A 23,302-nucleotide genomic window follows, 5' to 3' on the forward strand; every position below is an offset into this window, starting at 1 on the left:
AAAACAAAATACAAGGGCTCCCAGAACATTGCCCAAATGGGGTTTCATCCTCAAGAATAGGTCTAGAACGTTATACACGAAATTTCAAAAGCACCTCAAGCAAGATATGGGTTATACATCACCAGGTGCCCACACCATGTAACTACCATTCCCCGACGCATTTAATGTTCACAAGAAGCTTCGGCACAAGATCACTGATATAACAAAACCGTATCACAAACCGCACAAGACAATTTTTGTGCCAACGAGAACTTCACTCCTAAACCTCTTCCTTCCAAGGATTTATGATTATCATGTAAAGTTAAGTTCCTACACCACCCTTCCCCATCACTCCATACGGATTACACTAAATGATGATTAATGGATGCTCGAACCCAGCCCATCCTTTCTTACTGAAGTCAAACTGAAGATAGCTCAAGTGACTACTTAAATCACTCTCCTCTATGGCCAAATATCTAAGTAACATGCAAGTAGCAATATCTTAAAAACAAAGTAAAACATACCTCCCAAACATACCTCTTAAACACGAAGTTGAGAAAAACTAAGCACCAGTCCTTAAACCCATCGCAGGAGAAACAGCTCAATTCCAGCAAAAAACAAATGGAAAAACCGTAACTTTATCTTGGTACATGAGTTTTAAAACTGACCTATACAAGAACACAAACGCCCTTTTCTCCACATGCTCCACGGCAAGGATCACCTAGTACCGATCATAACGCCTGGAAGAACAAAATATTATATCAGACAATGATCACTAAAAGGTATCCAAGTTTTTATACACATTGACTTGTTCACCATTCATATACAGGATAAGGCAATGTCATCAATTACCAATTTGGCTTGTGGTCCATAAAAGGTAGCAACTCTCCAATAGACCAATGATTTTAACAGGTAAGACTAAGAAAAATGACAAATGGGAGGAGAATATATACAGGTTGACAAGCCAGAAATTCTTTCATACAAATGCTGGTCAAGGCATGTTATAGGCTACCACTTAAAACACTAGGCCTATTTTCAAAATAATAATAAAAACAAAAAGCTCATAGCACTTTTCCGTAAAATTGCAAGCACAAATACAAAATACATAGGACAAATATGTTCTGAAAGTATTGCATGTGTTCTGGTGCTTTGTTATTACAGTTCTGAGAACAAAAAAACTAATAGCATGTTAAATAAACAGAACTGTTCAAACATCAGCCACCATGGACGAGTACGCACCTGTGGCGATCATAATCCCTGGAATGTTCCCTTGACCGCGACCGTGACCTGCGGCAACTTCTTGAATCATAATTGCGGGAGCGCTCTGAATCTCTGTCACGCTCGCGATCATATCTGCGATCTCGATCATAGTACCTATCATGATCTCTGCTCCTACGATCATGATCCCTACCCCGGTCGCGGCTAGCTCCGCGTTCTCTATCCCTACTTGATTCCTTGTCACGTTCCTTACTTCGCTCCTTTGATCTACGTGGTAAATAATTGAAGAAGAAAAAAAGAATTGTAATTATAAGAACCTAACGTAAAAAATTACATGATGTATAAAAATTTATGAGTAACAGAACGAGAGAACGTACCTCCTATCATCAGTCCTATCGACCTTACGACTCTTGTTTCTCTCTTCCTGAAAAATAAATAGCCAAGAAAGTACAATTGGCAACCCTTTTGTTAATAGGATGGCACAAAATACGAAATCTCTTGATGGAGAGATAAAACAGGGTCATATTTGGGAAGCAACATTTAAGATCAGCATTAACAAAAAAATGGGGATGCTTACTAATAAAGTCAACATGTAAAATTCTTCACAGTGGATTAAAAATCACTTAGATAAAGACACCATCCCTTTTTCCACAGTTTTCATTTGATTACTATAGGGAATGCCAAATATAGATAGTGACTACAACCAAACGGGTGTACTGTGTACCCACTCTCAAAGGTACACAAGCTATGTTCTAACATACTCCTAAAATTCTTCAAAAAGGAAAATACTTCGTCAGTAGTAAACTTACTAATATCAAAGCAGAACTTAAACAGTGTGGCCTCAGTACATGATACAGTAAGGAAGGTCATTCCTAATTCATAACCACGATATGTTATGCATGCACCTTTCTCAAAGATGACACTGACAGAAAACATCCTACAACAAAAAGATATGAATACATCCTTGTGGAATATTACAATTTTTTCCCCAAAATGCTTCGTAATCTTTAAGGATATCTTGACAAGTGCAAGACTTGGATTCAGATTCAATAATTATATAACAGTGAAAAAGATGGTTGAAAAATTTATACTCACAGATACCATATTTATGAGAATCTCTATAGATTTGAAACATAATACCATAGCACCTGAACCAACAGTTTCAGAATACAACCTTAAATAAAACCAAAGATTCTGCAGATAAAAATGTAATACTATGACAATATATTTCCTGATCTACTTTTCCCAAAATGCAGAAACATATTTCTCAGAAACAGTTTCCACCATCCAGTACAAATTCAGTTCATCCACCCATTTTTTACCCAACATAAAAAGGAATAAACCAACCTAATACAAATTCATATATTTACATCATCTTTACCTGCAGCTCTGCTAACTTCTCACGGATTTGCATATAGCCTAAATGAAGCTTCCCGCCAAAGTGATCAGCTAGCCGACGGTCACTGAAAAACACAACAAAAAAAATCAGAATATTCATTCAATTTAGAAATGCAATAGCTCCAGCAGGTCATGTTCATGTACAGTACAGATTCCCTTTAAATTTCTAGCCAAGAATAGCATGATCTATAAACGTAAAACAGAAATAGACGCACATTCTTTAGCTGCAAAAGTTATCCTCGTAAAACTGGGCACAAGAGCCTGCTGGTGACAAGGAGGCATAATCGTAGGGTCAAAAGCTGAAGCACTTGAAACCCCAAATACCAATTTTTGTGTACCTAGGAAAGCTAGTAACTAGAGTAGCAAGCACGACTAACAAATCAACCTTTACCTGTCATAAACGCTCAAAAAAGCTCCACAGATATCACACACGCGTAGCTTTTGATCAGTCTGTAAAAACACCAAGATGAACAAGTTAAGAGTTGCTTGAAAGAAAATAAAACAAGAAGCTTACAAGTACAACCATGATATTAAATGAAAATCTACTTCTCACAATTGCCCAAAGTGACATCTATGACAATATATAAAGTAACATGAACTCACAATTCGCACATCAGCAGCAGTGTACTTGGAGGAATCCAGGATAGGCTCTTGTCTCGCAGGCAGCTAAACAGAGAAGAATGAAGTCACTCGGCAGCCATTGACAGGAAGTAAAAAAGAACACAAAAAATGCAAAACTCAGAACAAAAGAATGATGTTAAAAGGTTGGTAGAGTAGGTGAACCACTTAACTACCATCTCAAAAAGATTATTATCTTATCTAACATACCTTCTTCAGCGCTTCAGCCTCTTCCAGTGCTTTTTGTGCCTCATCAACCATACCTTGCTCACCTGAAGATGTTAAAGAACTTTAGGGACAATATATAACCTGATTCTTAGAGCAGAAACTAGCCCAAGATGTATCAGAGCATTAACTAGTTAAATTACCAAAGTCCTTACCCTGAACTTAATGAAAAGATATGTATTCTCAATTGATAAACCACATGACGGCCATAATCCTGAAAACTTGAGTATTATTTTCACTTACCAAGGTCCTCTGCCTTCTTCAACTTTTCATTTATCATTTCCTGTGTTCGAGCATCAGGAACAACTACAGGCAATGGTGCCAAAGGAGGTGGATTTGGTAGGGGTTGGGGTAAAGCTGCCCGATCCTTATTGAAAGCGTCCAAAAGTAATGTGGACTATTAACAGAAAAAATATATATATAAGTTAAGGTGGACTATTAACAGAAAAATAAATAAATATGTATATATAATTATATATATATATATATATATATAAGTTAAGGTGCTGACAATCTTGTCAAGATGCCCACCACATCAGGGAATACTATACTGGAACAGCGCAAAAGACATCTGAGTACACAAATAAATTTGCCAAGAACCTACTATGTACCTGTTTATCTGCTCTATTGCCTCTGAGTTCTTCTACAATCTCCAGAGCCCGAATCTTAAGATCTGTCTTGCCTTCAAGATCTGCAGATTTGAATCACCAAACAAAATTTCTAGTACATATTCAAGAACTGAAAATATACAAGAAACTGAACTTTCAGTAAATAAAGACAAACTGAAAACAAAGGGCTTGAAAACATAAGATCGGCAGTCAAAAGAACCGTGGAATGTAGTATAAATGTCAAACTTTACTTATACATATTAGTGACTCGTTGACATTAACGCATTAACCAATCTCAAAAAGCAATGAGAAGCATCTATGTATTGTTAATAAACACACACACACACACACACAACATCCGAGCAAACCAAGAAAGGGCATGCTTGTTTTGAAATAGCAATCTGGAAAGAAGAATAATAATAAAAGCAAAAGAGACATCGGAAGCTACGGAGCAAGGAGATAAAGGTTACCATATTGATCAACTTCTTTCAACTTCTCCTTGATCTGCTTTGATAACTCAAGTATCTCTGGTGTCTGGAATTGCAAAAACAATCAATAAATAGGCAATCATAAGATTCATTCACCTTATATACAAAGAAAAGATAAAGAAAAAAGATTGAATGATGGATCACCTGAGTAACCTCAGAGACAGAAATGGCAATAGCAGCCTTGGCATCGTCATCCTCGAGGCGCTTAAGAGCTCTAGTAATTTTCCTATCACACTCAACAATGAGCCTATCTATGACATCCTCCAGGTCTCTGTCATAGTTATCAGTCCCGTTCGCTTTCACTTCTTCGTATCTGGGTTAGAGTTAAGCTTCCCTACTGGTACCATCGAAATGTGTAAACAACAACAGTTCATTCAAAATTTCAAATGCACATCAATTATTAAATGAAATTGAAGCAAGAAATTGCATAAAAGGATACTCTTTCCTGAGCTGCAAAGAGTGGACCTTAGGGCACGGACCCATATCCATTTTCTGAAAAACAACAAACGCCGTCAAGGTTGACGATTACGGCAAAAGGCCTTGTGCTACTAATCAAAAGAAGCCAAGGGGCTTAATTTACCGTTAACTGGAAAAGCTCGTGGGGGCAGAGGCCGACCAAGTAGAGGCGACACACATCACGATCGTAATACTTGCGGTTGACCTCCCGGACGTCGCCGTTTCGGTTGGCGCCCATGAGCTGGTCGAGCTGCTTCCTCAGCGCGTCCATGGCCGCTCACACTCCCTCTCCAGTCGTCGTCCTCGACAGCTTTGGAATGGTGGATTCTTCAGTTGGCGTGTTGGCTTTAATCAGAGAGAGAAATTAGGGCTCGTTTGTTTCGGATTTGGAGAGTTTGGGGGAAAAGAATACCAAAGAGGACTTGGATTGTGTTTTTAAAATTTATTTTACTGATATGCCCTCGTAAACTAATATATTTACAGTCCGGCCCAGCCCCATTACGATTTTCACTCTTTGGGCCTATTATTGTTCTTCCCACTCTCTCACCCCTCACAAAAGTCACAGACTTCAACTGAAACTCGATGGCGCTGTCTCTCCCCTCCTCTCAGTCGTCCCAGTGGCGGTCGATCTTCGTAATCTCCGCCGTGCTGTCTATTACAGTAGCAGCAGCTTTCCAATCCGATGAGCTCTTGGTGGACGACGAGGAGTTCGGTCTAGAAGGAGGGCTGCACACTAAGTCTCCTGATCTCACATACACCAAATCCACGCCTCCGCCAGCATCACCAACTACGTCGCCGACCCGGAAGAGGTTTTCGGATCCGGATTCGGACTCAAAGATCCAGTTCCAGCTTCATCACGCCTTTGGGGACTCTGATTTCTCGCCGGCTGGCACCTTCAGTGCTCGCTTAAAGACGTGGAATCACGGTGGTCAGGTTGGTTGCTTCCTTCTTTTTAGTTTTTTTCTTGTATGTTTTGGTTGCTCAGAAAAGGAGGAAACTTTTGTGTGAATGAGAGAGTTTTCAACTGCAGGTTTTGCGGTTGGATTTGGTTGTCATTAAATTGGGGTTCTGGTGGTTGAGGATTTGAGATCGGAATTCGATGCTTTGAACTGGATTTGTTTCTCATGTAAACTGGTTGCATAGAAATTTAGGCGAAAACCGAAAAGAAATGAATGTATTGTTGATAAATTCTTTAGGTGCAAGGCAATTGATGCAAGTACATGATGATGAACTTGAGATTTTTAATTTACACTAGTAACTTTAGCACCTATACGAACACGGTGTCAGGCTTAGTATATCCTACTTAAACACACTCTCAGGCCTTGTATATCACTTTATCTTTGTAGAAACCTACGATGTAGCTTTGTAGAAACCTACGATGTAGCTTAACTATAACATGGTTTTATTGGTCACAGACTCTCACAAAGCTGCGATTTTCGAGGAATGCCTTTACAGAAGAGGAGAAGGAGAAGTTTGCAGTAAGCTTTCTCCCCTAAACCTGGGTCCTTTTTGCTTTTACCATTTCAAATTGGTTTCTGTCTTAACTTGAAATGACGATGTTTTTCTTGCAGCTGCTACTGAAGGGAGATGACTTCTATAGGATAAGATTGCCGTCCAGCGTCTTGAATCCTCCTGGGAGGGATTATGTCATTTCGTCAGTAAAAGCGGCAAGTCTTAAGCAAGGATTTTCTTCTATTATTTCCAGCTGATCGTATATTTTTCTAATTGTTTTCTTTGCACCATGTTGATATTTGCAATCAGAAACTATGCTTGAAAAAGAAGTTCCCGTAACTTTTTTTTTTTTTTTTCTGTAAGAGGAACTTCTTTCTATCATAAATTACTACTGTAACAGCATCTGGGTCTACATGCTATCTCTCTGATGGTTTTATGGTTGCATATAAATGTGATAAGTAAAGCTGCAGGTTTACTAACAATGTTTCAAAATATCCAGAGATGTCTTCCACGAGAGGGTTTGGATGAGCATTTTGTTATACACACGGTAACTTTCAACTTTGTTCAAGTTCTAAACTTTGGCTGTTGTTTTTTCATGTTACCCTTTGGTTTTACTTCTAAACTCTTTATTGTATCAGTCATTGTAATCATAATAGGAACAGTTCTAAAAATGTTCTCCAGTCAGCATGCTTTTCAAATTAGAACCAGAGGCAAATGGAACAAAATCTTGGTTAAAACTTTTTATCATCTGGAATTAATATCTTTGATTAAATTTATTTTGCAGGATGGAATTAACATCTTGGCAGTTAATTATGGTTCTCCTGGGGCATGTCCATATCCTCGGCAAATGAAACTTGTAAGTTAGGATCAAACCTTTTCATCCTGGTTTTTTTGTCAATGAACCCTATTTTTGAGGATGGAAATAGTTTTGTTGAATTAGCTTACCTTAATCCAGTGGCTTTTGTTATTTGTATTTTCAGCCTGGAAAATGGTCGTTTAACTCTCACACAGTTTTGAAGAATAGTGAGCAGGCACCAAGGTGATTCTTTTGCATTTGTTCTTTTTTCAATATATGTTCAGATTCTGACTTGATCTAGTTTCTTAAACTCTTACAGAATGTTTTTAATTATTTCAACATCTGTTAGTGGAAAATGGCGAATCTTATTATAGAGTTCCCAGTGCATTTGATATCAATTCTGTTCATTTCGGATGTTTCCTAAGGATGGATAGAAATGCGGCAATTGGCATTTGATCTGATAATATTTATAGCTTTATCATTATGTTTTTATTTGGTGAAAAATCATTATGTTGATCATCAGGTCTTTGTGAATGCCCTATAAGTTAATATTTTATTGCTGAATGTTTCCTCAGAGCTCCAGTGTTTGCTGAGGAGATTCTTGGGGTTGGGGGTGAGGTAGGAGAAGGTGAAATTGTACCACCACCAGAAAGGTCGTTTTGGGCTAAATATGTGAGTATCAACAGAATTAATTGTCATCATAGCTTTCTTCTGTTAATTGTGTTCATAGTATCGAAAAAATAAATTTTTGACCTTACATAAATGTTAACAGTGGATGTACCTGATCCCTCTTGGGCTCATTGTCATGAATGCGATTACTCAAGCAATGAACATGGCAGAGGAGGGTGCTGGTCAGCCAGCAGGCCAAGCTCAGCAGCCGGCTGCAATGCAGCGTGGGTCAAGTTCCGCTGTGCGAAGAAGATAGTCGGTTTGCTCATTTCTGTTTAACAATGTGGCGGCAACTCAAGTAAATGACATTTTAGGTTCGACCTTTTGATTGTATTAATCCCATGGGGACCAACACGAGGTCGTAAATTTTTAGTAGTTTTGTTATAATTTGCAATAGATATTGGAAGGTTGAATTGGTGGAGATTTCGGGATTAGAATGGTAGAGAATTGTGCAGGTATTTTCCTAACTTACTGTGCTGATTGACGCTTGATAGAAAGTAAAGAAATAACTGTCACAATGATACTGCAAGCTATTAACTGTAACCATTGTTGGTAACTTCATGAATTTGGCAGAAACAATTGGCATTGCTCGGAACCTGAAAGTAGTTACTAATTATCAGTGGCGCCGGAAGTTTAGGAAGTGTTGTCGGCCACCATGGAGGCTCATAGAGGAAGGCCTCTTGCCAACACCCTGTCTATCAAACACCATTCCAGTCCATTCACTTGATCATCTTCTTTCTTCAACTCCAAAACACTCAAGACGAATAGATGTCTCTAAGGTACCGTTTGGTACGTGGGAAGGGGCGGAACAGAGTGGGACAAGGTGTTCCGTCCCACGTTTGGTGCGCCTAAAACGGGTGGAACGGGCTGTTCCACGGGACGAGTTTTGGATGAATTTTCGTTCCACCTCACCCCCCTGGAACGACTCGTTCCACATCCGTGGAACACAAAATTATAACCTCTCCGTCTCCTTCTTCCTCCTTGTTTCCATCCGAGGGCATCTTTGCTCCCGCTCCGCTCCGTTCCGTCCTGTCCCGTCCCGTTCCGTCTCATTCCGTTCCGTCCCGTCCCATCTGCATACCAAACGATACCTAATGGACCATCTCCACCTAGATGGTTTAACAACTGGCACAACCCCATAACCTTGCCCCGGCTCTCACCCAGGCACTTACTAGTTCCAGCTGCTTCTCCAACCATATCTTTAGGCTCGGGAATGAAATGACAAAAGTATTTCTGATGATCGATGTTGGTAATGTGGTTGCCGCAACCCGACCACTACAACATTCCATTGTAGATCATACTTGCAGCTGAATGGAAACCAGTACTCGGCATTAAAGATTTAACTCTTTCCACTCACCCGTCTGAGAAGAGAACATCTCCACGTTGAATTCAAAGGGTGTAAAACTGCTCAGAAGGGAATTCGCACCACCCTGCACCTGTACTCGGCATTAATCATCATGTCACTACTACCAGTAGTATTCGTACCTTTAAAACAGTAGGGATCAAAGATGAATCCCACTTTTACTGTCTTGTGGGATCGAGGGGCGGGAGGAAGAACAACCCATTGCTTGGTGTATGGATTGCAAATGTTGTAATCGCGATGTTTATACTCCATTGTGCAGCACAAAACGAAGTCAATGTACATGGCTACAATAGCTGGACCATCATTGTCGTCATCACCTAACACAAGTGCAGGCTCGCCGTCTTCACATTTAGGCGCATCTTGAGAACAAGGGAGGAAACTCAAGGACAACCCGCGTGATTTAAGGCCTGGAAGTTTGGACATGGCAAGGAATTCAGAATTATATACTGGCTGAGGATGAGGATAATTTGTAAACATATCATGGAACAGAAGAGTACAGATAGTTGGTGTTTGCCAATCACTTTGGAGACATAGGAAGCGGGGAAGGAAAGATCAGAGATAAGAGTGAACCAACGGTTGGACACGGACTTGCACTGGAGAACGGATTTACAAGGAAGTCGACAACAGATTTCAACCAATAAACGGTCTTGGAGATCATCAATTCTTCTCATGGCTCCGCACAGACTTGGAGACAACTCATTCTCATTGTTATGTATTTATATAGAGCTGGGTAGGGTTTATTCGTAGATGGCAGAGAAGAGGAAGGAAAGAGACTTGCATCACAAGAAAGGAAATGATCAACTGTATAGGAAATAATCAAATCCTAAACAAGAGTCTAGGTAACGAAAGCGACTCTCCATTAATTCCTTGGTAAGCACGGCGAACACGATGCCATGTGTTAATCTTATTCTACATAATATTGTGTTATTTGACCGAGATACCATTGTGACGATGTTCTAATCGATCTAAGTCTTTCTCCTAGGTAACAGTATGAAATCAATTGGAAAGTCGGATAATCCTAATTTCCTAAACCTATATGGCATATTTACTTAGGATTAATGTTCCACTCAAATTATAAAACGAAGATTGGCTTTTTATTTGTAAATCCTAGAAGTGAGACATGTAAACCCTATTGTCAACTCTTAAAACTCAAGGAATCATACACCACATAGCTTGTGTTCAGGGACCATAAGAATCTCTCGTTTACTTAATATAATGGGACTCCTAAGGGCTGGTTTGGTATTGTTGTGCTTTGAAAAAAAGCTGCTTCTGCTGTGCTGTGAGAATAAGCAGCTGTGAAACAAAGCAGCAGAGTGTTTGGTAAACTTTTTTGTAAAAGTGCTTTTGAAAAAAAAAAAAAAAAGCAGTATTAGAGTGTTTGGTAAACTTGTATGTAAAACAGATGTGAAAAAAAAGCCGGTTTTTCAAAGCTAGGTTTTGCAGCTTCTTGTTTTTGGCTTTTTTTTCATCCAAAACTGTGAAAAAAAACTGAAGCTGAGTGTTTACCAAACACAAAAACAGCTCCCAGCTTTTTTTGATAGCAGCTTTTTTCAGAATCACCTCAGTACCAAACCAGGTCTAAGTTACCCGATTCTTGCCTTTGTGTTTTACTCTAGTTACGATTTTAGCATATTCGGTAGCTGCAGAATGAAAAGGAAAGAAAAAATGCAGAGAAACAAAGCCAGGCTTGTGAGGCGGGCAGCTGCTACTTGAGTATTTATGCAAAATACATTATCCATGCGTACATTCAGAAATAAAGTTTACACGAACAAGGACATTGTAAAACAATGCCATAAAAAACTTGAGAAAAAAAAAGTGACTCTGCATTTCTTGAAAACGAAGACAGAAAAAAATGACCGGAAATCTAAGAGGAAGATGGAGGCCGGAGGAGACCCAATCATAGCTCGTCCTGCAACCGCAGACCAATCCGTAAATAAATTTGTACAGGTGCAATAAAATCTTGAGTTTATTTATAGAGAGATACATAGAGGGCATGAATATTGGTGCTTACATGATCATAGTGATCCCAATTACGGTGCTGCAAAATAAAACGCCCAAAGTTAGAAGTAGGCAAGAAAAACATTCAAGTTGCAACTTAATCACTGAGACTAGGTCAACTGATTGCAACGATATGTTCAATTATTGGATCACAGGGAGGGGGGATTCAAACTTGAGGCCTCTTTCAACATTAGGAAGAGAATATCATGACACAGAGAACTAACTGGTTAGGCATGACAGGATTTGGATGCCTCTAATTGCAAATGTGATCATAGAAAAATTTATACTGGATGGAAGTTGTAAACAAATTATTTAAAAGAATCATACACACCCTTCGGTATCTGTCTCTATGTCTGTCTCGGTGACCTCGATCATAACCCCTCTCTCTTCTCCTCCTTTCTCCCTCTTCTCTTGCTCTTTGAGCCTCCTGCACGATCAGAGCTCAAAATACTTATGAATGGAATTCAACTAACCCTGACAAGAAATTCTAAAAACCATTTCTTTCGGCCACAAACCTCTTCCTCCTGTGCTTTCCTCCTTTTTTCTGCTTCTTCAAAGGCATCCTTTTCAGCCTGAAACGCCATAAGAGAAATGCATATGATAAATTATTTGCCAAAGAACTGGAAAATACTAGTAACGGTCAAAAGAGGCTTACCTCTCTATTGGCGAAGACTTCCTTGACCACTTGTTTTGCATAATCAGGATCATCACAAATTAAAATGTTGTCGAAAACTGAACCAGCCTTTACCTGCATCGCATTGTTTCACCTCCATGAACATAATGAACGAATGACCATACGATCCTCTAGCAAATGGAAAATGTCCTACCTGCCAAACTTCGACACCAACATAATTAATTGGCTTAAGCACATAGAGATTAGGATCATCTTCAAACTCTGCATAGGAGAACAAAAAGGAATGGCTCTTGTAATTATGCATATCAATACAGACAGATAAATTATTTAGTCATCTATTTAAACTTACCTGGATTATCAATCCAAGGAATCTTCCACTTCCCTTTGTAATTTGGGTTCTTGATTTTCTGAAATATCAGAAGAAATCAAGTTATTTGATATTGCGAAAAAGAATTGACCTCCGGTTTTATCTGGTACCTCACAAAAGCTTAATCAACCTACAGTACCGACCTTGGGTCTCCATGGTCCTTTATAAGCTGGATTTGGTATCTTTGGAGCTTTCCACAGACCGTTCTCTTCATCATCCCATTCTTCGGGCTAATTAGAAGACGGGAAAATACAAAACTGCTTGATTAAATTTCATATCTTGCCATATGAATGCATCAAACCACAAGAGGGAAACACTAAATCAAACTAAAAAGGGGAAGCTAATATTTTAGATTACAAAGAAGGGTATAATAGTAGTCCAAATCAAAAAACCAAACAGATGTCGTATATAGTACAGCTCCGTAAGTAATCAACTAACCTTCTTTGCTTTTGGATCCGGAATTTCTCTCGGAATTGAATCATAACCCTGCAATACAAAGATATGCGTCAATAGTAGCACATAATACATCCAATGAACAGATATGTCTCAGAGACAAGCATTAGGCAGAGGGGGCAAAGTTCCCATACCTCAGGTTTGATGTGATTGGGATCATCAATGTATTCTCTAAGATCCCAGTCAGCCGGCTATGATGGACAAAAAATGATACTTTTAAGTTAATTATGAAAAATTACAAAGACTAAAATTTTATAACTTAATTCTTCTACGAAATGGTTGCTCACAGGATTTCCTGGGTTTTGAAAACATTATCTTATAGTAAGAATTCCTTTCGGAATAAACATGTTTATCTACCTTCTTTGCAGTAACATCTTTTATCTTTCTTGGAGGCAGAATATCCCAATCTGTGTACATACTTCCAGAATCCTTTTCACGGTTGTCTATTAGGACACTATAAGTTGCATCAGGTCGCAGAATGAACGTGTAGAAATGAGTCAACTTGTCAGTTTCACACTGTAAATCCTTCTTGATGGGGTAATTCTGGCCTTGGTAGGAGACTATGACATGGAGCTTCTTTGTGTCCGTGCCGCAAATATCGGGACCAAACATTAAACTACAAAAATAAAGTCCGGCAAACATTCAGAATTTGGAAAAGAGAGGAAGGAAGAACATCATATAAACAGGCAATCCGGGCTCTTATATGTCGGCAATTTCCATGGTATCAGATACCAATGAAAATTCCCTGTATAAAGTATGAACTATACAACGAAATTTGGGGAACCTCATCGTGGCATTTCAGTCCCCTAAATTTTAAAAAGGTGCCCTTTGATTAAGACACGAGTTTCAAATTGCTACAGTAACATGATCCTGTTTCATGCAACTGACTACCAAGTGTTGTGGAATGGGATGTGGTTGATTAACTAAAAAGAATTTCTCCCCACACAACCTGGGCACCATTCATGTATGGTATATATACACTGGCAAGTCGATATGGCTGCATTTGACTAATACGAAACTCTCATCATATGAAAAACTACAGCTAAACAAAATGTGCATGTACGAAGTCCTTTTCTACAACATTGTGTTCCTAAGAAGGGACTAGGTCATACGAACGTGCCTAGAAACATTTCATCCCGTGACGTGGAGAATGGAGAATTCTAACCTGTATGGAGTGTCCCCGCTGAATTTCTTCTGATTAACAAATCCAGAGATAAGCTTTATGTAACCGCCACCACATTCAATTTCCTGCTCAAACTTGATCGAGTACTGGAGGACCAACGTCCTGTTCCTGTTGCTGAACTCCGGTATCTTTGCAGATATGGCAAAATGCTTGGCATCATTAGATGTCTGAATTCCTGCAAGATTTCGTATGCCATCATAAATCAACACCACAGGTTTAACCACCTTGACTGTTAAGTAAGTTATTACCAGCTTACGGCGCCCCAGTATCACAGTTTAATAGATAAAAATATAAGATAATAATTAATAAGAAACTAGCAGTGATTAATCAATAAAGGGTAATCAGAAGATACCTCTATCATCGTGGTCACCGGACCACTTTCCGGCTGTGTGTTTAAAGGAACCTGCTTTACCTTCACTGCTTTTCCAGGCAGACGTCACCCAACGGCTTCGCCATTCGTCGTCTGATCCACAACAAATCAAGATTAACTGATTGATTTTCCGGTGGAATGAAAGATCAATTCTTGGTGTGTCTTGTTACTTTTTTACACATGTTCAAGCACACACAGAGTCAAGTCAACTAACTGTACAAAAGTTAGTTATTACAAGCTTAACGCGGCCCAAAAAATTTAGTTATTTTTTCGACGAAAAAGAAAATCATGGATATTTTCTCATAGTCAGAAAGAGAGCTAGTGAAACTGGGAAATGGGAGATGTAAGTGTTGTACAGCAGACAGAGAGAGAGAGAGAGAGACAGATGGTTGAGAGTTTAGCATTCAGTTCAGCAGCAACCAGAATAAAGTTAGCAAAGTGAAGAAAAAAACAACTAAAATCTCAAGTAGAAACTTATGATTATGTAAAAGTAGATAGATTGAAGCGATAGTTGGAAGTGGAAGAAGAGGAAGGGTGGGTATATACCGTCGAAGCGCTCTTCGAAAATGATCTCTGAAAGTGAGGAATGAAAGCAAAAGGAGAGCAAGGAGAGCGATAATATTAGCAAAACCAGCTGCTTTTGCTGCTTCGCCATGCTTGCACGAGTGCAAAAATTGCAATGCCAAAAGCCAAAAGCAGCTTGGGAGAGAGAGCGTTTGTGTTTTTGGTTTACTTATGGCAGCGGACGCAAAAGCTTTGGCCCAAAGTCTCCCGTGTAATTTCGGCGATGCCCTCCCCTTCTCCTTTCCCTTGGAAAATGGAAGACCGATTGACTTTGTTTATTGTTATTGGTGGAGTCATCGTGTGGGGTACAAGGTTAAAGCACCAACTTGGCCTCCTTCTGCGTCTGCCCCTGCCGTTGTGTTTGGGTCGCAGTCCTCCTCTTCTCTCTCTCAGAAGGAAGACCTTCTTGGACTTTTAATGTTTTGAACCAATCAGAGAAGAACGAGACGTTGCAGCACCCAATCAAAATTCTTAGAATTTAAATCTTGCTACATCATTTGTTCAAAAAAATTCTTACTACATCATAATTATTATTATTGTTGTTGGTAGTTATTATTATTGTTATTATTTTGTTGTCGTGGTTGTTGTATGCATGAGAAATCCTCCTTGGTGCGGTCATTCGCCTGCACAATTACAAATTATATTTTATAGGTATTACTCATTTATTATGGGTCCTGCTGCATCAATATGATAATACAAAACTATAATTTACATTAAATTAAGGCTTTTAGCTACACCTCGTGAAACTCTATTTTAATTTCACTTTATCCATGTAACTTAAAAGTCATAAAGTTAAATTTGAATGCAAAAAAGACGAGGACACTCCTCGAGCCTTTTTTTTCTTTCTTTTCTTTTTTTTTTTTTTTTTGTTAAACTCCTCTAGCCAACTTAACTAAACACAAATTTGAATATAAAATTAGTCTTTCATTCGTTGCATCTCACTTACGGTTAAGAAATGAGCAACTAGTCTACAACTACAACGAGGAAGATAAAGCTCTGCAATTACTCATGAGACACGACCATACAAGTTAGAGGAGCAAAAATCTTATATGGCACAAACCAAACCCAAGTATAGTTGCAAAAGTTGTGGAAAAAGAAGGGCATTTAAGCTCCAGATGTAGTACATCCAAATTAATCAGCACAAACACTGAAAGGCAATCCAGCAATATAGTATAAACTAGGTACTCGAGGGTAAAGATCATTTAAGCTCTTTTTCTTTACCAAGCAAGCTGAAACCAAAAGCCACGGCTAATCGTCAACGGCAATGTTTAATAAGCAATAAACTCGATTGTTTGTATTTCAACAAAACATCAATGAAACAATCAAAGAGTTGTTTTCAACACACTTCCCATAAAACTGGAACCGCAACACTCAAGTTTTGAACATACCAAAAACTACTCTCTTTAAACAGCATTCGTAGGAGGAGCAGGAATCCCAAAATGGCACCTTTATAAAAATCCAAAAGTTCTAACAGCTAAACCCTTGCAGGGAACAGGAGAAAATTAAAAATGGAGCGTCGTGCCTTTCCCCTACTTTGCCTGAGGGTGAGAAGAAATAAAGTCCACAGCCAGACCGATCGACTTGATCTTGTCAGCTTCATTATCAGGGATCTCAAACCCAAACTCCTCTTCCAGAGCCATCACAATCTCCACAGAATCTAAACTATCTAACCCCAGGTCACTTTCGAAATTAGCATTTGGGGTAACCTACCAAAATAAGAAAAACAATGCGCAGGAGATCAGATTATTGAAATATAATGAAAATGCATTAATATAATGGCCTTATAAATGAAATCAGTATGAAATGTGAAAGGACATGAGCACGTTAGAATCTCTGAGGCAAATTGCTCATACGTAAATATTTGAAAAGAGAGAACCTCACTTTTCATTATGATTTAGGTACGAGATGAAACAAACATGTGACAAATGAACATTTGCATATTAAATATTGGAAAAGAAAAGGAACAGCAGAGCTTTGACAGTCACAACCACATAAAGATAACACCCATTTCATATTTGAGAATCTCATATCCCAGAACCGGATGTTACTCTCCATTGGAATTTGGGACGTTCACAATATATTGGTTACAACATATAAGCACCAACCCGAGCAAAACAATAAGAAATACAAACAAGAAGGGGCCGCATTGTTATACTTGAGACATTCATCCTATATAGAAACTGATGCAAAAGCAAAATACAGAAATACATTCAAGTCTTTGTGTAAGGTTAAAGAATAAAGACAAAAAAGAATGCTTATGAAATAGCATACATCTAGAACTATTAGTAACAGATGCAAGTATGAGAGCTCACCCCCCATCTTTATCAACAACGTTAATCAATACTGTAACATTAGTGACAGAGTATATGATCTACGCCCTTCACATATCTATCCTCGTTGCACATATCTACTTGTGCATTTTTGTTTCTTATAAAAACAAGACAGTGGAAAAACTGAATAATGTAATCGATCAGCCATTGCTGTTGCATTGGAAGAAATGACTTCATCATCAGCCCAAAATTTGTAGAAACCCAAATAGCAATATTTCAATTTACCATCAACATCTACGCATGCAGATGTTCTGTTTGTGGATATGGGTACATTCAATAAGATGCTATGACTGGACAGTGCAAGCAGCAAAAATTTGACATTACCAAAAACCCTAATTATTCAATACAACGGATCTTACAAGTATAAAATCAACTCCTCAAACACAGAATGATCACCTTTCACAACAACAACCAAATAACTACTAGTTCAAAATTGCAATTCATTAGAAAAATGGTTCCCACAAACATTCAATTCCATTTTCTGAGAAAATCGGCTGCTTTTGTCTCGGTTATAGATAGATAGATATACCTTGGAAGGATCGACCTTCTGGAAGTTCTTGACGACGGAGACGACCCGATCGGTGACCTCAGATTTGTCGAGGAAGGTGCCCCTGACCTCCTCGGAGAAGAGACGGCGTCGGATTGCGGCAAAGGGGGAGAGGAAGAGAGGGGCGGTGGAGCTAGGGTTAGAAGGCACGGCTTGAACCTGCAGTCTCAGGTGCTTGAGCAGTACGTTCCTCGCAGACGCCGCCATTGAGAGCTCTTTCTTCGCTCGTCCCTGCTGCTACTGCTTAGCTACAGTATCAGTCGGCTACAGTATGAGGGCGAGAGAGAAATGGCCTTCTCTGTTCTGTTGGGTGAGACCGCGAGAGAAGGAGAGAGCCTGCTTTGAAGAGCCACGTTCAGGGGTCACACGTCGTCGTTCGGGTACAAAGTTGGTTGGAAAATGTGGGCTTCTCAGAGCAACTCCACCCCTATCCACTTTGCATCAGCACCCAGCCTATTTATCCACTTAATTAAACAGTAATAGACCCAATAAACAGTAATAGGTCAAAGTATCTCCATCCCAAAAAAAATGTGCTGGCACCTAGTCTAAAAATGCGCTGGCACAAACGATCTCCACCCCTACAAAATGCGCTGGCACCCAGTCCATTTAAAATATTAAATAATTTTTTTATAAAATAAAAAAAAAAGTTTTAATTTCGGATAGGATTTTTAACCAATCTTGTCACGCCACGTGTCATTATCCGAATGTACTATTTTTTTAATAGATTTCCGCTAAGATTTCGTAATTTTACTCCACATTTCTCACTTATCCATCTCATTACCCGTAATCGGGTCATGAGTAGTGCGAACCCAACATTCACACAACGTAACATCTTCACTGAGCTTCCACGAACTCATTTTTTTCTCTCAAAGTGTACAAAATATTCAAATGTAGAAAGTGTAGAAAATATTGAAATGTGGTGTAAGGTGGAAGATGAGGGTTAGGTATTTATAGAAAAAAAAATTAATTTTTTTAAAATTTTCTGTATTTTTTTAAAAAAATTTTGACATTTTTTAATTAATTTTTAATAAATTTTAATGTTGTAATTAATCTGGACCGTTGGATTTGAAAAATAATCAAATCCAACAGCCAACGGTCAAATTTCTGACTGTTGGGCCTTTTTTTTTTTTTAATTTTTGGTGAAAAAAACGTGGACCGTTGATCTGTGATCAGACGGTCCAATTTAAAAGTGAAATTTAAATTTTTTTTACCGTTGGAAATCCAACAGCTCTGAGGAGGGCCACGTAGCCCTTTCATAGACTCAGTCCACTTGCCCTGCACCGCGGGCCCCACTACCTGCAGACGTTGTCGGCTACTCGCCATCTCCACCGCGTGTTGTGCACGCGTCAAGAAACAGACCGGCCTCTGGGTCTGTCCATTTTAGGCTGGGCTGTTGACTGGCACAGGCTGGGTGCCAATCAATTTTGCGGGCTGGAGCTCATTCCCTGCATGCCGGGCTGTTTTCTTCACTTGGTGCCAGTCAATCGGTGCTGGGCTGGAGCTCATCCACGAATAAAAACACTACCCTCCAAAATCTATCCAGATCCAAATTAAAGTTGGGTTGGGCCGGAAAGGCAACCGAACAATTAAGCAGTAGTATAACTGAACCGAACCCGATTTACCGCCAGCAGCAACCAATCTACTAGTCTCGGATGCTGGAGCCTGGAGTGGTGGTGAAAGAAAAGTGATGGCGATGGTGGTGGCGGTGATGGTCTTCGTTTTTCTGTTTCTGTTTGTTTTTTTAGCAATCAAATTTGCCACAGCTGATGGTATGGCATTACTATTCTTCCTTCTTCTTCCCAATTTCCAGTCTTCCCAACTTATTAATATTATGAAGGAACATATATCTGTGAATTTCTGAGCTCTTACAAGCGTGTGCTGCAGGGGATTTTACTTTGACGTCCAAAGGCGGTGCGAAGCGCGACCAGATTGAAGATAAAGTAACCCATTTTTTCGTATCAATATCAAAAGCTTGTTTCTTTTCTTTTGATTTCTCTCTTCAAATCAGTAATTCTCATATTTCTTCAGGTTGTTTGGATAACTGGCGCTAGCCGCGGAATTGGTATCTCAATCTTCTTCTTCGATTTTCTATCTTCAATTTTCTGCAGATTATTAGCTTTCGTAAAGCCTCAGTTACTTGTCTTTGTTATTGTCACCATTTTCATACTTTTCATTGTTATTATCACCACCGTTTGTATCATTACTATTATTCTGGCAACAATGACGTTGAGGGATGGTAAATGATGACAGTTATCAAGTACATGGACAATGTTTCCGTACATAAGTTTAGTTGTTGTAGCAACAAAACTGTATATTTGCCTACTTCCCAATGGATAGTGCATATCATGTTGCTGCAATTGTTACGTATACATTCATGAGGAGGATTCTTTTATCTTTGTTGTGGTTTGTATCTGGTGAAAGTTGCCCAAATACTTTGAACCAATGTTCCCCTCAATTTCGTCTCAATTGTCATTTTCCATGCGTAAACTTTCTCACTTTTCTCTCTGTAACGTTTGTGTGAAGGGGAGATTCTTGCTAAGCAACTTGCGAAATTGGGGGCTAAGCTCATTATTTCTGCACGTAATGAAGCTGAATTGGAGCGTGTCAAGAGAGAACTGACTGGTCTGTTCTTTTATGGGTAGCTATCATTCCTTTTTTAAGTATATCTCCCCTCTCTCTTAATTTGGTTAGCATGCTCAGGTAAACATGTACCTGATGGTGTAAAGGTTTTGCCATTGGATTTGGCATCTGGTGAAGATCGTCTCAAGGATGCTGTAGAGAAAGCAGAGTCCTTCTTTCTTAATGCTGGTGTTGATTATATGATCCACAATGCAGCTGTTGAGCGTCCTGTAAGTGGGCAATTCCTAATTTCTGAGTGTGGGACATTGTTGGTTATTGAGACAATCAATTGAAACACATAAATGCAAACTTAAAATTTGAAATTTAACTACTTATAATTCTCGTATGTTGGAGCACTTGTGTTTATGACAGGAGAAGTAGAAACTAATTAACTCTTTTCTTTTTGTCCTATGGCAGAAAACTACAGCTTTGGATGTTACTGAGGAGAGTCTGAAGGTATCATATGTGGAGTCCTTGGCTTATTTGATGCTATATATATATATATATATATATATATATATCTCTAAGAAAATTACTGGCTCCTATGGATCAATGAGCCAAGTTTTGTTACTTGCCTTCCTTTTTATACTTTTAAAATGCTTATGTATGAAAGTGATCCTGTTTACTCTTTCTTGCAAGTAGGAGACATTCAATGTCAATGTTCTTGGGACACTAACGCTTACTCGGTTGCTAGCACCTTACATGCTGAGGCGGGGGAAGGGACATTTTGTTGTGGTAAGTTGAAAATATTGTTAAAATTCTCTGCCATACCCACTCATTTCAGTGAAAAGATATATTGGATAAATTTTAATTAGTTTCAGCAGGACTTACACAATAGCTTTATGCAGTGTGACATGATATTAGTAAAGAACCTAATGGATCAATACTTTTTATCCTGCACATGACTATCTCAAATGTCCAAGACTGTAGTTATGCTGACTACCTAGGCATAAGTTAATAGGATTTGTCATGCATTCAAGCACACTAGGTACTTAGTTATTTGTTGGTGTTAATTGTCAGGCATATTCTCTTATTATCTTCATTTTGTGCTTGTTTTCCATTTTTGTTCTTCACCCTTATTAGATCTTTTTTTTGTTTGCTATGTGCAGATGAGCAGTGCTGCGGGAAAGACACCGGCACCAGGTCAGGCCATGTACTCTGCCTCTAAACACGCATTAAACGGGTACTTTCACACGTTGCGTTCTGAGGTAAAATTGAATTTCTATGACTTGTATGTATTTCATATCTCATGAGCTAAATGGCATTAATACTTTGTCCCGTACAATGGACTAATTGTGACAGTACACACTGCACTGGTAGTTTAGGATTTTGAACAAAGAAATGGAATGGTAAAGATAGGAAACTTTAGAATGATGCAAATATCTAATAAGAGTGGAAAATCTTTACAATTCTCACTAATCAAAGTTCTCCATTGTATCTAGACTTACTAACGACACGAAGAGGAGTGGTGTGTTTATGCGTTATTCAAATTATTCTTATCAAAATTAAACTGTTAATATAGCTCCAATATCTGTTTGCTATATTTACCAAATGGTGCTAGTTCATCTTTCTTGAGTACAGCTGTGTCAGAAAGGAATCCAGGTGACCATTGTTTGCCCTGGGCCAATAGAAACATCAAATGCTTCTGGAGCAGCAAGCTCTGAAAATAAAGCTTCTCGTGAGGTTAGCTCTTATTATCCTTACCATGATCTTGTTATGTCTATATGAAATTGTCCTCCTGCCCCCTGTATGGGTAACAACATGCCGGAGAACCCCCAACTCACCCTACCCCCACCCACACTCACACCTTCTATTTAGTGCAATCAGAGGCATCCTGAGTGGATGACTCTCCACAGGATCATTTCCCAGGATGATTATATATATGTATATGTATATGTATATATTCTTTTTTTCCCCTTCTCCCTATGTGTTATTCATTCTGGCTGTGTATGTTTATCTCCAAACATCTAATTTATTTTCATTCGTTACTTATGTGCTGCCTACTTAACCCGTTTTGACTCGAGAGGGCGTTAATGGGCTGGGGACATGTTATAATTTGAACCTCTTGCATTGAAATGTTTCTTAATCCTTTTGTGTTATTTTTCTGTTTTAACAGAAGCGTGTGTCATCAGAAAGATGTGCAGAGTTGACGATAGTTGCTGCCACCCATGGTCTGAAAGAAGCTTGGATATCTTACCAGGTATTGACATTAGTATCGCCATCCATTGTATAGGTCTGACTACCAAGATAATATGTATGTTATCGTAGTTATGCTTATCCATATTTTGTAATTGATTGTATTGTAGCCTGTGCTGGCTGTAATGTACTTGGTGCAATACATGCCAACTATTGGTTATTGGCTCATGGACAAGGTAATTTCTGTACCTCTGGTTTATCTGTGGTTAGCATGAGTTTGCCCTTTCCTTTTCGGCCGTTGCCTGCATTTCTGACACTGACATGGAGTTGCTGGTTTAATACAATTCCTAGATTGGTGGAAATCGAGTTGAAGCAGCTGCACGGAAGGGGAACACTTACTCGTTGAGCTTACTGTTTGGGAAAAAGAAGGCATCATGAATCTTTTGATCTGAAGCTCCATCTTGTTGCATTTGATTTAGCACCCACGAGACAGTGCCTTCTATGGGAAGGGCTACATCGAAACCATGTTGACGGAAAACCTACACTCATTTTTACTTGTACATCTTTTTTCTTTCCAAAGTATCAAAAATGCATTATGGTTTTGACTAGGTTTAGGGTTCTGAGGAATTCCCTGATGGACAGATCGAGTATGTCAATATTTTAACACAAAGCAGTAGAACAATTGCATTAATTCACCAACGACCGATCCATAACATATAATCCATCCGCCAATTCTTGCCCAGTTACAGCGCCGCTACTGCACCTTTAAGAAGTTATAGTACCTCTAAGAAGATACATACCATAACTTTAGACATGCCTACACTGTTGGTT

The 23,302-nt window shown here is 39.0% G+C and overlaps 5 protein-coding genes across 5 annotated transcripts; 2 read left to right on the forward strand and 3 right to left on the reverse strand.

Moving 5' to 3' along the window:
* Window positions 1-410: 410 nt before the first annotated feature.
* LOC137723100 (uncharacterized) lies at window positions 411-5,400 on the reverse strand. The gene is made up of 13 exons (XM_068462260.1): window positions 5,115-5,400; window positions 4,974-5,026; window positions 4,679-4,847; window positions 4,517-4,580; window positions 4,050-4,129; window positions 3,682-3,835; window positions 3,424-3,485; window positions 3,199-3,261; window positions 2,987-3,045; window positions 2,579-2,660; window positions 1,575-1,621; window positions 1,219-1,464; window positions 411-719 (listed from the first exon to the last, which is right to left on the reverse strand). Exons 1-13 carry the CDS (start codon window positions 5,259-5,261, stop codon window positions 701-703), a joined length of 1,245 nt encoding a protein of 414 aa, XP_068318361.1. The 5' UTR covers window positions 5,262-5,400; the 3' UTR covers window positions 411-700.
* Window positions 5,401-5,521: 121 nt separating this feature from the next.
* On the forward strand, window positions 5,522-8,428 carry LOC137723101 (uncharacterized). The gene is made up of 8 exons (XM_068462261.1): window positions 5,522-5,923; window positions 6,406-6,468; window positions 6,562-6,657; window positions 6,942-6,989; window positions 7,227-7,298; window positions 7,423-7,481; window positions 7,814-7,910; window positions 8,011-8,428. Exons 1-8 carry the CDS (start codon window positions 5,573-5,575, stop codon window positions 8,161-8,163), a joined length of 939 nt encoding a protein of 312 aa, XP_068318362.1. The 5' UTR covers window positions 5,522-5,572; the 3' UTR covers window positions 8,164-8,428.
* Window positions 8,429-10,942: 2,514 nt separating this feature from the next.
* Window positions 10,943-15,027, reverse strand: LOC137723099 (calreticulin-3-like). Its single transcript, XM_068462259.1, has 14 exons — window positions 14,822-15,027; window positions 14,258-14,368; window positions 13,888-14,080; window positions 13,080-13,338; window positions 12,857-12,913; window positions 12,708-12,755; window positions 12,413-12,499; window positions 12,252-12,309; window positions 12,096-12,163; window positions 11,924-12,016; window positions 11,784-11,840; window positions 11,600-11,695; window positions 11,282-11,308; window positions 10,943-11,179 (listed from the first exon to the last, which is right to left on the reverse strand). The coding sequence occupies exons 1-14, from the start codon at window positions 14,928-14,930 to the stop codon at window positions 11,168-11,170; spliced, it is 1,275 nt and encodes a 424-aa protein (XP_068318360.1). The 5' UTR covers window positions 14,931-15,027; the 3' UTR covers window positions 10,943-11,167.
* Window positions 15,028-16,113: 1,086 nt separating this feature from the next.
* LOC137722862 (acyl carrier protein 2, mitochondrial-like) lies at window positions 16,114-18,055 on the reverse strand. The gene is made up of 2 exons (XM_068461965.1): window positions 17,699-18,055; window positions 16,114-16,545 (listed from the first exon to the last, which is right to left on the reverse strand). The coding sequence occupies exons 1-2, from the start codon at window positions 17,921-17,923 to the stop codon at window positions 16,369-16,371; spliced, it is 402 nt and encodes a 133-aa protein (XP_068318066.1). The 5' UTR covers window positions 17,924-18,055; the 3' UTR covers window positions 16,114-16,368.
* A 1,304-nt stretch (window positions 18,056-19,359) lies between these two features.
* Window positions 19,360-23,166, forward strand: LOC137722921 (uncharacterized). The gene is made up of 12 exons (XM_068462045.1): window positions 19,360-19,485; window positions 19,601-19,656; window positions 19,745-19,778; window positions 20,240-20,338; window positions 20,417-20,565; window positions 20,753-20,791; window positions 20,978-21,070; window positions 21,445-21,543; window positions 21,917-22,018; window positions 22,452-22,535; window positions 22,642-22,707; window positions 22,823-23,166. Exons 1-12 carry the CDS (start codon window positions 19,404-19,406, stop codon window positions 22,907-22,909), a joined length of 990 nt encoding a protein of 329 aa, XP_068318146.1. The 5' UTR covers window positions 19,360-19,403; the 3' UTR covers window positions 22,910-23,166.
* The last annotated feature ends 136 nt before the right edge of the window (window positions 23,167-23,302 follow it).

Source organism: Pyrus communis, chromosome 17 (genome assembly GCF_963583255.1).
Source record: "Pyrus communis chromosome 17, drPyrComm1.1, whole genome shotgun sequence".
NCBI lineage: Eukaryota > Viridiplantae > Streptophyta > Magnoliopsida > Rosales > Rosaceae > Pyrus > Pyrus communis.